General features: G+C 36.7%; 1 protein-coding gene across 1 annotated transcript in view; it reads left to right on the forward strand.

The window, feature by feature from the left end:
- The window catches only part of Nup133 (nuclear pore complex protein Nup133), a 390,085-nt gene that overhangs the window by 136,676 nt on the left and 236,967 nt on the right, over window positions 1-16,442 (forward strand). The window contains exon 13 of the mRNA XM_090386292.1: window positions 6,811-6,879. Within this exon, the coding sequence (XP_090242418.1) occupies window positions 6,811-6,879 (69 nt within the window). The remainder of the gene's footprint in view (window positions 1-6,810; window positions 6,880-16,442) is intronic.

Below are 16,442 nucleotides of genomic sequence, written 5' to 3' on the forward strand. Positions count from 1 at the left end.
AGTCAAGAGAAGAATAAATTTTGGATGGATAGCATTCAGGAAATATAGTCACATACTGAAGAGCAATATCCCAGTTTGTCTGAAACGTAAAATAATGAACCAATATATATGCTCCCCACCATGACTTATGGAAGTGAAACTTGGGCACTCACCAAAAGAATGGAAGCTGAGAACTACACAGCGAAGAATGGAACGAATTATATTGGGAATCAGACTGTTAGATAAGAAGAGAAACACATGGATTAGGCAGCAAACTCAAGTGAAGGACATTCTTATCAAAACTAAAGAACTAAAATGGTCTTGGGCAGGACACATAGCTCGAAGACATGATGACAGATGGACTAAGAAAATAACAGAATGGTACCCAAGAGGAGCTAGAAGAAAACCTGGAAGACAAAGGCGGAGATGGATAGATGAAATTCATGAGTTTGTGGGTAGTAAATGGATGTCCAGTGCTCAAAACAGAAGGAACTGGAAAGTTGCTGGAGAGGCCTTCATCCTGCAGTGGATTGAAAATGGCTGATGATGATGATGATGAATCTGACCAAAAAAAGAAATCTCGCAGGTCATCCCATTTTGCATTCTTGTAATGCCAAAAAATACAAGGTTGGGAATAGCCATGAGATAAAGGCTCCATTGGAGAAGAGACAATCACCAAGTTGTGATCTGAGGTGCCTAAAGGACTTCTCACTTTGACTGTGCACTTAGAAGGGTTGTTTGTGAGAAAAAGATCAAGCATGTTGGTGTATGGTTAGGATTGTCCGGTATTCTTGTAGGTAAATGAACAATCTGTGCAAGGTCATTAGTAATTGCAAAAGCCTAACCATCTCGACCAGCTTGGTTGATGTGACTAGAAAATGGAAGCCAGCTGGAGTTGTAAACATTAAAATCACCAAAAAATACAAGGTTGGGAATAGCCATGAGATAAAGGCTCCATTGGAGATGCAAGGAAAATTACCTCACTATTAGGAAAGTTGGATTGGAGAAAGTCAAGTTGCAAAGAGAGGAAGTCAAAGAGCTCCAAGTGATTAGTGGAGTTAGGAGAACGGTAGAGACAACAGATGAATTTGATACAATGAGGTAGAGAGATTTTAAGCCAGAGAAGATTGAAAAGAGGAGATTTCAAATTATCAAGTCTGTGACAGGGAATATCGGAATGGACATATGCACAATTACCAATTTTGAGGTGAAAGGAATCATGCAGCGAATAATTTGCGCAACTGAGATGAGCAGTAGTTGAATCAGCCGATAACTGAGATTCTGTCAGAAAAAAGTACATGGGGTTTGGCAGACTGCAAGTGGAAATGGACATCTTTGAGGTTAGAATTGAGACCACATATATTTGTGAAATGAATTAGGAAGTGTTTGGGAGGTTTAGATCTTTTTGCAGATAAGCTTACTCTATTAGTTTGACATACCTGCTGGAACTTTTCCTCCATTACAGAAAATGGATTTGCCACTCATTTGGAGAGCTTGGAGTTCGAATCCCCTTGATGATTAAGAAATTCTTAAAGGCCTCTCAATTGAGGCTGTTGTCATCCAATCTTATGGAGAGGGAGTGAGGTTTTCTGGATTTTTCAGCTTGCATGACATGCAGATCGACCAGAGAACACACTTATGTAGACATGATACACTGGCATAATCCAATGTGCTGTAAAGCTAATAATGATGACTACAACAATACAACTTATTCTTAGTCGTGTCTTGATACAGCATATCCCTGTTAATTTTATATTGCATTTTTCGAAATGCAATTTATTTCAGAGTTACTACGATTTCTCGAGCAATGATTTTGGGATTTTATATGCATTTTAGTTTATTCAGTATATGTCCACAATAAAATTTGAAGTCTGGATTCGATCCAGCAACTCGTGAATAGCTGGTATAATTCAAAAAGACTGCTGAAACCCTACAGGCAAACATCATTTTAACAAAAATTTGTTATGTATTAGTGGCTTACAAAATTTAATATTGTTATATGATATAGGGAATCTTTAAATGTTATATTTTTATGAACTTCCCTAAGAACTATGTGGAAAATTGCAGAGAATTCATGGAACTGTAACTTGCATTGCAGATGCACATGTAATCCAATTTATTTACATCACAGGTGAAAGGAAAAAAAAAAAAAAAAAAAAATGCTGATCACTAATGATCCAAATGCAAAATTTCCCAAAGGTACTGTGCATCTTCAGGTGTCCAAATGTATGTGCTCAATTTGAAGAAAATTATGATAAATGTATTTCAGATGAAAAAAAACTTCCTATTGTGGAGGATTTAAAACAAATTAATAAAAAATTTACTCTTCTTAAAAGGAATTCACAAGAGGAGATGCAAATTAAAACAAACACTGTGTTATATAGTTGCACATGCCATCTAAATAGAGAGTATTCATATTTGGGATATTATTTTCCAGTTTAATACTTGTAATCTATGCAAAAAACAGGTGATGCTTCTCTTTTCTAGCACTGGCACTTATTCCGTGAACTTTGTAATATAGCACTCAACTACTCCTACTATTACAACTATGTGCACTAGTCATAAAGCACTGGCATGAAATGTTAACTAGTTGATGTTGCTTCAGAGTAGCAGAATAAGAACCCAGCATGGATATGTAGTCTAATTAAAAGACAAAAGGTATTAACAAATTTTTAAAATTGTTTATTTTGTAAATAGTGACTCCTGTGCACATCGAGAGAAAAATGAATAAATAAATAGATTTAATTCTGTAACCAAGGTAAAATTTTGCAATTCTAATCAGAGATATTTTTCAGTTGTACTAAGACAGGACAAGAAAAATCTGTGTACCCCTCCCAGCTGTTCTAAAGTGTTGTCACCTGATCACCAGTTATGTAGTTAGGGCAAGCTGTGCTTAATGAAGTTTACTGAAAGTGATAATGCAAAACTTTATTTCTTACGTTAGTATTAAACAGCAGATAATAACCAAACAACTTCTCTCTCTCTCTCTCTCTCTCTCTCTCTCTCTCTCTCTCTCTCTCTCTCTCTCTCTCTCTCTCTCTCTCTCTCTCTCTCTCTCTCTCTCTCTCTCTCTCTCTCTCTCTCTCTCTCTCTCTCTCTCTCTCACACACACACACACACACACACACAGTCAAACCTAATAAATAAAAGAGCACTTATGCATAGCTTGTATGCAAAACTTGGCAATCTTGTTATAGTGTAGGGGTGGGCAACCTTTTTTGAATAAAAGACCATATTCATTTTTGGAAATAGTGGAAAGGTTGCACTGATCCTTCGAACCACTACTTACGAAGTAAAACATACTTAATTATCAGTGTTAAATTTTATTACATATAACTATAGAAAGGGCAAATAAATTTCAATAAAACATACATATTTACAATATTCTCATCATAATACATCCACCGACATTTTATATGAACACAAAATTTAAAAAAATATAATTATAAAGATAATAAATTATTTTCTAAATTGTTATTCAAATGAAAATTTATAGCAATTATTTAACATTCTCTCTGTGTATTATACAAGAATAATTAGAAAAAACTGTACTATTGTAAAAAATAATTTAATATGAGTTAACTAATGAGTTGAAGATTTGATGCTTTGGTGGTTGAGTCGTTTACCAAAAAAGACATCTCAGCTGAAACCACTTCGATTGCACATTTTTAATGAGCTAAACTCATCAGAATTCATTGGTTTCAGCCGAAACATCTTTTTTGATAATTAATTAGATTTTTGGGTTTGTTTTTTATTAGATAACAACTGGATATTAGGCTCCATCTTAGTTGTACGCAACTTGAGTTGGTCTTCTAAATGAATATCAGATATTTGAGTCCTTAAATGACTTTTAATTTGTGTAAGGTATAGAAGAGTTGATTCGCAATAATACGTAGTTGCAAAGCAAGACAGCAGTCAACGAGCATGTTGACGTAAATGTGGGTATTCAACTGCATTTTTCCATATTTCAATAGGATCTTTTTTGTATCAAAAAAAGTCTATCATATTATCTTCTCCTAATTCATTAATTCCATCTGTAGTTCCGTGGGTGCCGTCAGGATATCAACTAAATGTGGCTCATATACCAGTTTCATTTCTAAAGTATGTTCTTCGAAATCAGAAAATCTATCATTGTATTCTTCAATTAACATGTCCAATACGGTTATGTAGTCTTTGAAAGTGTCACATACAACATATTTTTTAAACGAGGGAAATGTTCCCCAGTTATTTCTGATTTAGAGAAAAGAGTTTTGTAAAAAATTAATTTTTTTTCGAAATACCCGAATTTTTTGCCACATGTCATATATGGCTTGTTTTCCCCTGCAAATAAACATTTAATCCATTTTGCTTTTCCATAATATCACACAAAAACACAGAATTTCTACAAAATTCTTCATCTAATAAATCACATTCTTGTTGTTGTTCCTCGTAAAATTTTTTAATTTGTTCTCGCAAATCCAAAACTTTTACTAAAATTTGTCCTTTTGATAACTAGCACACTTTACAATAATATGGCAAGTCGACATTATATGTCTCATCATCCAATATAAGCATGCTTCGAAATTGGCGATGTCTTAAAGCATTTACTCGAATAAAGTTAACAATTGCAATAATTTTGTCCAAAGTATTGCTCAATGTGGAGGATTTAGCACAAAGGTTTTGTTGGTGTAATATACAGTGGAACGAAATTAACTTTTCTAAATTGGGCTTTTCTTTTTTTAACAATGAAACAAATCCTTCTCACTTTCCTCTCATAGAAGGTGCACCATCTGTGCATACGCTCACCAGGTTACCAAGGTTTAGTCCTCTCTCAAGACACATTTCTTTAAAGTTGTTAAAAATATCAATTCCATGAGTCATTCCAGTGAACGTACCCAAAGCCAGTAGTTCCTCGTAACAATAAAAATCTTCAGTTATAGCACGAATAAAATATAATATTTGAGCAGAGTCATTTCTATCAGTGGTTTCATCTAATGCTATTACAAAATATACATCTTTAGAGTGAATTATTACCTGAAGTTGTTCTCCTACATTCTGAGCTAATTCATGTTGTCTATTAGTTATAGGTTTTCTTGAGAGAGGTAATTGTTTGTATTTGTCAACTTTTTCCATATCTAAACATCCTACTGCTTCAACAATACATTCTTTTATCATTTCAATGTCACTAAATGGTTTGCCTTTTTCCCCAAGTATGTGTGCTAAAACAGCACCAGGAAAAGCCTTTTCCTGGTGCTGTTTTTCTTTCTTCATTTTTTGAAGTGCAGATTTACGAGCTTCTCCTTCTAATTTTATATATTTATGGTCCTTGTGAGATAGATAATGATTTGCATTGTATTTTTTTAATGTTGTTAGTGCTGTATTACATATCAAACAAACCATTTTGTCTTCCACAGAATTAAGAAAATACTGCATCTCCCAATCTTCTTTAAATGTTCTGTTTTCTTCATTCAACTTCCTTTTAAAAATTAAGCAATTGTGAAATAAGAAATTACAGGATTACAAAATTCAAGACAAGAATACATACAGTTGTCAAAATATTCACAGTTACAAATATGCACATAAAAGCAACAGATAAAAAATCATGTCACAATTTAAATTTTAAAATAAAAAACTATTTTCAGCAAATTATTAACTCTGTTAAAATATTTTTTTTATTTTTAACAAACTTAACAGAGGATTAGAATTTTTGTTTTATTAAATAGCTTTCATTTTTTATCATTTGTGGTACATAAAAAGGATTTTTAAATAAATAGAAAAAGTTAAACATCATATATATATTTTACTTTTTAGATCAAAAAATTTGTATTTTCTTTTCTTAATTATCTGAATAATGTTTCTATATTGTGAAAAAAAAATATAAAGCTTTTTATTATTAAAACGTTTTGAATATTTAATTTTAAAAAATATTAGTTTAAAAGTAGTAGGATTATTTAATGATTTTATTTCATCTTTGTGTGACAAAGGCCGCACGTAAAATCTTAGAAGGCCACAGGTTGCCCACCCCTGTTATAGTGTATGCGAAATTTGTTGATTTCTTCACAGCACAGTTGTTACCTTTCTTATATTGACTAAATTAACTAGTTAACCATATATTCACAAATGTATATTTTAAATGAGAATTATGAAAATTCTATGCAGTGTTAATAAGAGTGACTAAAATCTCTCTTGATTACTTACTTAATACTTGATTACTGACATGTTCTGAACTTATACATATATTTTAAACCTGTCTATGAGAATGGATGTATTTTGATCTCTTCAACTTTGAATTGACAGTTTTACTCTATCTTCTGTGTATATATTTGTCTCCCAAGTTAAAATACTTGATATGGTTGATAAAGAAATTCTGGATTGTCAAAGTCATGTATTTGATAATTCGGTATATTTTATCACTTTTAAGCATATTTTTTTAATACCTGTATTTTATCTTTAATTTAGATTTCCATACAGTCTATAAATTTAAAAAAAAAAAATTTATAATTTTATTTTTAACTTTTGCCATCATGTCTGAACACTTAAACTTTTTTGGATTCTTCATCCTGATTTCAGATGGTTCTTTTGTTGTCAGCTTAAAAAAATGAGAGTGTAAAAAAATTACCTTGGGCAAGAGTGAGCAATTTTTTTTGGAAGAACAGATTTTAACATGCAATTTTGTTATATGCAAAAACTGTTTAAAGAGCTTTGTCTTAGGGAGTTGGATTGCAGGATTTGTTACTTAAACTTTAAAACAGTATTTTGTTAGAAAGTGATATTCTCTAATTTTTTGCCTTTTAAAATAAATATTCTGCTCCTGATTAATTGAAGTTAATACACAGATATTTTATTTTGTAGTTCTATCTCCGGAAGAGGATCCGGATATCGTAGATTTTACCAGTCATGGTAATAAAATTCTTGGAGCTGGTGAGTTCTTTCTGAAATTTCAAAATCATTTCTTCCTCATTATTAAAACAGTAATATGTAGTACATTCAAAAAGTTCCCAGAATTGCACGCTGGTATTTAAATGATTTGTGCTATGGCTGTAAGGTTTCGTGGGGCATTGATGTTGGCCTTGGTGTGCATGCATGGCAAGTGAGAACTGGCTCGACCACGTCACTTGTGTGTCACGGCTGATTGATTGCGGATTCTCACAATTTGAACAGCATGCTAACATCAAGTTCTTTAAACTTAGGAAATGTACTACAGAGATGCTGTAAGCATTACAAAAAGTTTTTGGAGATGATGCTTTGAGGGAAACAGCAGTTTGAATGGTTTAATCAGTTTGAAAATGGACGCCCTTTGACCTCACAAAATGATGAACATGTCACGAAAGTGAAGAAACTCATGCGAAATTATAGGCAAATGACTGTTGTTGAAATTGCTCATTAAGCTGGACTGTCTGTAAGCTCAGTGCCCACAATCCTGACACAAGATTTAGTGTTGCATTGCATGTCTTCAAAGTTTGTTCCACTCTTACTGTCAGATGGTCAGGCGGACTAAAGGAAAGCCATCACAGGTGATTTGTTTGAAAAAGCTATGCAGGATCCTAATTTCCTAAGAAAATTGGTTACTGGGGATGAGAGTTGGGTTTTCGCCTATGACCCCGAGACCAAAGTGGAATCATCTGAATGGCACACAAAAATATCCTCGCATCCCAAGAAGTCTCGTGCAACAAATCCTACGTTCAAGTCATGCTGATCATTTTTTCGACGATGATGGATAGTGCACCGCGAATTTGTGACTGGGGGAGAAACATTGCTGCTGCTTACTGTGTCGATTTTGACACATTTCTATGAGAATGTGAGGCAAATACAACCTCAAAAATGGAAGAATGGCTGGATCCTGCACCATGACAATGCGCCCAGTGACATGGCGATGGCAGTTCAGCAGTTCCTGACTGCAAAAAAATTCATTTAGTAGCCTTCCTGCTCCCCCAACCTTACACTGTCTGACTTCTGGCTGTTTCCTAAACTGAAAATTTCTAGTGCAATTTAGCACCAAAGCAGCACTAAATGCACTAGAAAAAAAATCATGATTGTGAAGAATGTTTCAAAGCCTGTGAAGACCAATGGAGCAAGCATATGTGTGCAGAAGGAAAGTACTTTGAAGATGATTTGCTTAGTAAGCCCAACCTTTCACTGAATGAACTTTTATAGTAAAATTCAGAGAACTTTTTGAATGTCCTTGTACATATAATAATTCTCCTGGATTTCATGATCTATAAACTAAATAGGCTATTTCACTTTGATACATTTGAAATATTTGAACTTTTGTATATTTATTTGCAGTTAACTAGAGAACATGTTTTAGCCCAATATTTCTAAAACTATTGACCTAAGGGCTCTCAATTTAGCTTTAGAAATGTTTCCTAGAATTTTTTTTTTTTAAGATCCCTATGTATAAAAAAATATTTTCATGCTGTCAGTTTTTAAATATTTTCATAAAATTTGGAAACTAGTTGTGGATCCTTTAGTGCATCCCTGTGAACACCAGGGTTTTGCAGACTACACTTTGAGAAATGATATCCTAGTAGTTGTGAGATATGCAGTTCCCCTCAAAATTCTGAAACTAGAATTACAAAGTCCTTGTTGACAGTGAAACCTCATCATCCATTTTGTTGGGGATGATATTTCCCTGTGTGTGTGTGTGTGTGTGTGTGTGTGGTCAATAAATTTATTCAGACAATTTTAATGAATAATTCTTTAATTCATTCTAATTTATAAATTTGCTATGAGAGTGAGGAATTTAATTGGGAAAAAAAAATTACTATTTCCAAATACTGAAAGTATTTTAGTATTGGTATATTACTAAAATGCCATATTCCCAGGTAGGCAGGAGCAGTAGTGCATAGTGCATGCTTCTTGATTAGACCATGGTTCGAGCCTATGACCACCAAATACAGATGATGCGGAAAGGTCAGGGAATGACCACTGCATATATCCGGAGCAATATGGCCTTAGTTGCTAATGCTCCTAAAAACCAAATAATAACAACAACAGGCCATATTCATAGAAATATACAAGTATCCCTCATTTACATTGTCCTGATTTCCATTTTTTTGTTTGTACATATGTAATCAATTATAACCTCCCGGTCCCCCATTCTTGCATTCTGTTCTCCAAATTCCAAATGCCTGTCCAGCTCAGCCTTAAATTTATTTAGGCTATTAGCTTCCACAACAAAAGATGGAAGCCTGTTCCACCAATCAACTACCCGCTGGCTAAAGGCAAATTTTCGCACATCTATTCTACAACTATCTTTCCTCAGTTTGAAACCGTGCCCCCTAAGATTCTTAGACTGAGCAAGAGGAAGAATCCCATCAGCATTCAGCTTGCTCAACTCATTCAAGGCCTTATACACCTCACAGGTGCCTACTCTCCAGGTGCTGCAATTTGCAGAACTTAAGCCTTTCTTGGTAAGCATTAGCATTAGTAGAGGCATTTGATGCAAGAAAGCAAGCTTATGCAGCATCAGCCAAAAAAAAACCCACTTCACCCCTCTGTTCGTTCAAAATACCTGTCCAGCTGAGCCTTAAACTTATTTAGGCTATCAACTTCCACGACAAGGGATGGAAGTCTGTTCCACCAACCAACCACCCACTGGCTAAAGGCAAATTTCCGCACATCTATCCTACATCTGTCTTTCCTCAATTTGAATTTATACCCTCTCAGGTGATTATTCTGAGCGAGAGGAAGAATCCCATCAGCATTGAGCATGCTCAAACCATTCAAGGCTTTATACACGTCTATCAGATCACCTCGCTGGTGCCTAGTCTCCAGACACTGTAATTTGCAAAACTTAAGCCTTTCTTCGTAAGAGCACCCCTTTGTTCCATTCACTAATCTTGTTGCCCTTCTCTGTACTCGTTCCAGCAGCTCTATATCCTTCTTGAAATGAGGCCTCCAGACCTGTATGCAGTACTCTAGGTGTGGCCTGACCATTGCCTTATACAAGGGAATAATCACCTCCTTATGCCTGCTAGAAAAATTCCTATATATCATTGACAATACACCATGAGCTACTCTTGCATCCCGTCTGCACTGTTCAGAGAACTTCATATCTGCCTGCACAACCACCCCCAGGTCCCTTTCATTCTCTACCACTGTCAGTGTAGTACCACAGAGTTGATACGTTGCTCTGGGGTTGCTGTTTCCCATGTGTAGTACTTTACATTTGTCAATGTTAAACTTCATTTGCCACCTCTAAGCCCATCTGCTCAATCTTTCCAGATCTTGTTGCAGCAGCATAGTGTCAGTAGCGTCCTTGACAACCCTGCCTACCTTTGTATCATCTGCAAACTTCGACATTAAGCTTGATATACCATCATCAATATCATTTATTAATACAGAAAACAATAATGGACCGAACACTGAGCCCTGAGGGACTCCACTAATAACATTAGTCCACGACGAGCAGTGTCCATTGATTACCGCTCTCTGTCTTCTCCCCCTCAGCCACCCCTTTATCCACAGCAGCAGTTTGCCTCCAATGTCACACTGCTCCAATTTGCCTGCACAGTCTTCCATGTGCAACAGTATCAAAAGCCTTTCTAAGATCCATGTATATAATATCAAAGTTATTCCCTGCATCCAGTTCCTTTGTGACTGCATCATAGTATCCAATCAAATTGGTCAGGCAAGACTTCCCCTTAATAAAACCATGCTGTGTCCGAGCTATAACTGAAGTCTTGTCTAAATGATCCTGCAGTGCTTCTTTAACTAGTGCCTCCATTAATTTTCCTGGAACAGAAGTTAAACTCACAGGTCTATAATTACTTGTGTCAGCCTTTGATCCTCCTTTGTGAATTGGAGTCACATTTGCACATCTCCAGTCTGTGGGTACCTTCCCTGATTCCAAGGAAGCTCTCATAATTATGGCTAAGGGTTTGCTTACTTCCTCTGCTGCCTCCTTTAATATAACTGGATAGATCCCATCCACCACGGGTGCCTTTCTTGTGTTTATCTTCAACAATTTCTCCTCCACTTTACTCTCAGTTATTACAAGATTCTCTAGCTTACTGCTAGAGTAGAATACACCTCTGGCTTTCCCCTCGCTAAATAACTCCTCATGTGTGAATGTCGATGCAAAATATTCATTTAGTTTGTTAGCTACCTGAGCAGGATCATCAACAGTTGACCCATCGATATCAAGTGGACCAATCTGATTCATCCCCTTCCTTCTAGAGTTTACATAAGTAAAGAACTCTTTGCTGTTTTTCTTTGCATCCCTTGCCAAAGATTTCTCGTAATCTGCCTTCGCCTGCCTAACCTCCTTTTAACTTGGTTACAGATCAACTTGTATCTATCATAGGCTTCTGTGTCATGTGTTAATTTGTATGTATCCCATGCATGTTTCTTCTCTGTCATATGCCTCATCAGTTCATCAGACATCCATTTAGGCCGACCGGGCTAGCCGGGTGGGTAAAGTGCTTGCCTAGCAACCCAAAGGTCACGGGTTTGAATCCCTCCTCGGGCTTGGATCAAAGTACTGCAAAAACCTTGGGAGGTGTATTATGGCGACAGAAGTCGATGCGCCAACAACTACCAAAAAAAAAAAAAAAACACATCCATTTGGGCCTAAACCTTCAACAATATTTCTTAGTTGGTATGTAAAGCCTAGTAGCTTCCGAGATAAGTTCTTTGAATGCTTCCCATTTTGCATTTGCTGTTGGTAACATCATCAGTTGGTCCCACTGTATAGAATTTAAATACTGTCTCAGTCCATCGTAGTCGCCTTTACGAAAGCAATAACCCTTCCCTTTACCCCTAATGGTAGTTACCTCTTTGAGTAAATTCCACTTCAGCACACTGTGATCACTGCTACCTAGTGGTTCATTTATCTGCAGATTCTTAATGCATGAAGAATCACTGCTGATAATCAAATCAAGAGTATTCCTCCCTCTAGTTGCCTCCCGAACAAGCTGATGTAGAAAACAATCATCCAATAAATCCACAAAAGCCTTGCTAGTGTGTGAGTGACCAGCCCCCAAATTCCAGTCAATATCTGGGAAATTAAAATCTCCCATTATAAGACTCTGATTTACTGGCCCACTCTATTTCCCTGTACAGTTTCTTATTATACTCATCAGAGTCGTTAGGCCTATAGCACACTCCTACTCTCAATTTTGATCTCCCAATGCTTATTTCACACCAAACTGACTCGACACTGCACTGTCCAGCGATGTCCACTGGCTTCACTTCCTTGGATTTTATGTATTTCTTAACTAATAGCATAACCCCTCCTCCCTTCCTATCCAGTCTATCCTTTCTGTAGACGTTGTACTCCCCAAATTCCAGTTCTGCATTCCTTATATCTGTGTGACACCACGTCTCTGATATCCCAACAATATCTGCCTTTGATGTTTTGAGCAATACCTCAAATTCATCAAATTTATTTACTAAACTCCTAGCATTGGTGTACACGCAAGTATACATGCACCTATTTCTATTCTTAGCTACCCTAACACAACCCATGTGTTTACTTGTACCGCAATGACTCCTGGCAGTCTCTGAAATATCCTGCATCTTGTTTTTCAGGCTTCTGCTCATTAAAATAGAAGCAGTGCAAGAATCTCTTTCACCTCTGCCAGTGGCTACTGTTAATCTATTCGTCTTTGTCTCCCCCCAAGCTAGCAGTTTTCCGACCCACCTAACACTGCCTCGATAGCATCAGCAAATATTCTTGCGCCCTTTCTATTTAAGTGTCTCCCATCCCTGTAGAAGCAATCTCTCCTGTTAACAAGTACAGTCCAGGCTGAAAAAAAATTCTACCCCTTGAGCCTTGCACAATCTTTCCAGGTCCGAATTGATCGACAAGGCTCTCATCATATACTCCCTCCTATCGTGTCTGGGCAGAATTGCAGACAATTTCAAATTCAACCCTATTTCACGGCTTTTATTCAACAGTGAGCTGTACTTGTTAAGTAATTCCGCCGGTCTCCTACTCTTGATATCATTTGTGCCAATGTGTACAACTATATCACCTTTTGTGCCCTTAAAAGATGATATTCGCTCTACAATGTCATCAACCTTTGTCCCTGGCAGACATACCCTGGTCCTGTTCCACCTATCTTTTTCACAAAGCATGTTCCCCGTTTCCCTGACAATAGAGTCACCAACAAGTGCTAGTTCCTTTGGGACCAGTGCATTCTGCCTTGGGGGTTGCCGCTGTGTTGCACGATGACCAAGTACAAGCTCTGGCGTTGATGTGGGCAGCTGAGAGCTTGATGGGTCCCTCAATTTAGTTCCTTTGAGGGCATCCACCCTGTCCTTCAAGCTCTCATATAGGCCCATAAGAACGCTGAGTTGTTGCCTGATTTCGATTCACTCGTTGCATCACGCGCACACAAAGACATCCCCCATGGCAATATCATGTCCCGTACCTGAAAGTTCCACAAACATCATGCAAGCTGTGCATTTTAGAAGGCTTTGATTCAGAAGGAGGCAACTGCCCCCCTCAGTTCTCCTCTGAGCAACAGCACTTCCATTAGCTTGAGCCTTTTGTTTTGCTGCTCTGGTCTGAGTCATGATTTCTTTTAATTTAAATAAAATTTCAATTTCAGTTTATAACCCTAACTTATTTCCCAACACAGTTATAACGGGATATATATTTTTTAGTGTCAAGTATTAATTATCTCAGAGTTCCCTTTATATAACTTCCATGTCAGTTATGTATTAATTAATTATGTTTCGTTCGTAATCTAAGTCGGTATATGTATTTAGTTAAAAGTACAATTTAAATGCCAACGAAGTTCAACAAGTTTAATAGATTTTACCGATCACTGAAAATATTATAACCTATACTATACTATCTAGGTTCGATATATAACGATCGTATGACAAAGATAAAGGTTGGAAGTTACATACAGAAGTTATGAACTGTGGACACTTAAGTATTAATTAACTTTCAAATCTTGCTGTCTCAATTCAAAATAAACTAACGATCCTTACTAGGTCTACAAGCCACTCACAAAAAACAATTTGATGCAAAAAATATTCAATAAGCGGCTAAATATGGCTAAAAAACTTCTCGTTCAGCGGAGTTACGACTTGTAACACGGGGATTCCCTTACTGATACTTTTATGCAATTGCAAGGCCGAGTAAAGAATAAATATACCAAATTAATCAGAAAATCACAAGATAATGCTATATTACTAAATTTAAATCAAAAGTTTTAGAAAAACAATAATTCCAAATCAATAAATAAGAAAAATCCACTTAGCGGCTTTGAACACGTCTGGCCCCTACTAGCCTCGTCAGCAGACTCAGTGCACCTCTTTGTTCCCCTCACCAATCTTGTTGCCCTTCTTTGTACTCATTCTAGCAACTCTACATCCTTCCTAAAATGAGGCTTCCACACCTGTACATGGTACTTTAGGTGTTGTGTTGCCTGACCATTTCCTTGTGTAACAGGATAATCACCTCCCTGTCCCTGCTAGTAAAATTCCTATATATTATTGACAAGACTCCATGACCTGCCCTGGCAACCCGTCTGCACTACTCAGCGAACTTCATATTTGACTGCACAATTACCCCCCAGGTCTTTTTCACTTTTCACTTCCCTGAGTGTAGTACCACACAGTTGGTAGGTTTCTCTTTGGGTATTGCTACCCATATGTAGTACTTTGCATTTGTCAATGTTAAACTTCAGTTGCCACTTCTCAGCCCATTTTCCCAACTTATCTAAATCCAGTTGGAGTAGCATACTGTCTTTATTGTTGTTAACAATCTAGCCAACCTTTGTATCATCTGCAAACTTGGACATTAAACCCAATATACCTACATCAATATCATTGATAAGTATAGAAAACAACAATGGGCCTAACACCGAACCCTGGGGAACTCCACTAATAACATTTGTCCACAAAGAGCAGTGTCCATTAATTACCACTCTCTGCCGTCTCCCACTCAACCATCCCTTTATCCATTGTAGTAACTTATCCTTAATGTCATACCTCTCCAATTTGTACAGCACTTTCATGTGCAACAGTATCAAAAACTTTCCTGAAATCTAAGTAGATAATATTAAAATTATTTTTGGCATTCATTCCTTTGTGACCATATCATAGTATCAAATCAAATTGTTCAGACAAGACCTCCCTTTATCAAACCCATGCTGTGTCTTAACTATTACTGCAGTCTTGTCTAGATGATCCTGCAGTGCTTCTTTAACCAGTGATTCCATTATTTTCCCAAGAGTACAAGTTAAACTAACAGGTCTGTAGTTACTTGTCACCTTTTGAACCCCCTTTGTGAATTGGTGATACATTTGCACACCTCCAGTCCATGGGGACCTCCTCTGAGTCCAAGGAAGTTCTAATAATTATGGCTAAGGGTTTGCTTACTTCCTTTGCTGCCTCCTTTAATATAACTAGAGAGACTTTAATATAACTAGATAACCAGGTGCTTTCCTTATGGTTAACTTCAATTTCTCCTCCACTTTGATCTCAGTTATTACAAAATCACTTAGCTCCCTGTTAGCATTTGATAAACTTCTGGCACTCCCCTCATTGAATAACCCCTCATGTTTAAATGTAGATGCAAAATAATCATTCAGTTTATCAGCTACCTGAGCATGATCATCGATAGTCAACCCATCTATGTTATATGGTCTAATCTGATTCATCCCTTTCCTTCTAGAGTTTACATAAGTAAAGAACTCTTTGCTGTTTTTTGTTGCATCCTTTGTCAAAGATTTCTCATAATCTGCCTTCGCTTGCCTAACCTCCTTTGTGACTTGATTACAGACTAGTTATACCTGTCATAGGCTTCTGTGCCACCTGATACTTTATATGCATCCCATACATTTTTTTTTCTCTGTCACGAGCCTCATTAATTCATCTCACATCCATTTTGGCCTAAACCTCGAACAGTATTTCTTAGTTGAAATGAAAAGCCTAGTAGCCTCCAAAATGAAATCCCTGAATGCTTCACATTTAGAATTCAACATTGATAATGTCATCAGTTGATCCCACTGTACAGAATTTAAACTGTCTGAGACCTGTATAGTCACCTTTACGAAAGCAAAAGCCCTTCCCTTTAGCCTTGATGTTAGTTACGTCTTTAAGTAATTCCCACATCAGTACATTGTGATCACTGTCACCCAGTGGTTCTTTTATCTGAAATTCTTAATGCATGAATAATCACTGCTGATAATCAGATCAAGAGTATTACTCCCTCTGGTTGCCTCTCGAACACGTTGCTGTAGAAAACAGTCGTCCAATAAATCCACAGAAGTCTTACTAGTGGGTAAGTGACCAACCCACAAGTTCCAGTCAATATCTGGAAAGTTAAAATCCCCCATTATAACACATTCTGATTTACTGGCCCACTCTATATCTCTGCACAACTTCTCATTATAGTCATCAGATTCATTAGGTCATCATTATAGTCATCAGATTCATTATAACACACACCTACTCTCATTTTTCCTTTCCCAGTGCTTATTTCACACCAAACAGACTCAACACTGCATTGTCCACCAACA

The sequence above is a fragment of the Mastigoproctus giganteus genome, chromosome 1, assembly GCF_048544385.1.
Source record: "Mastigoproctus giganteus isolate SK-2022 chromosome 1, ASM4854438v1, whole genome shotgun sequence".
Classification (NCBI taxonomy): Eukaryota; Metazoa; Arthropoda; class Arachnida; order Uropygi; family Thelyphonidae; genus Mastigoproctus; species Mastigoproctus giganteus.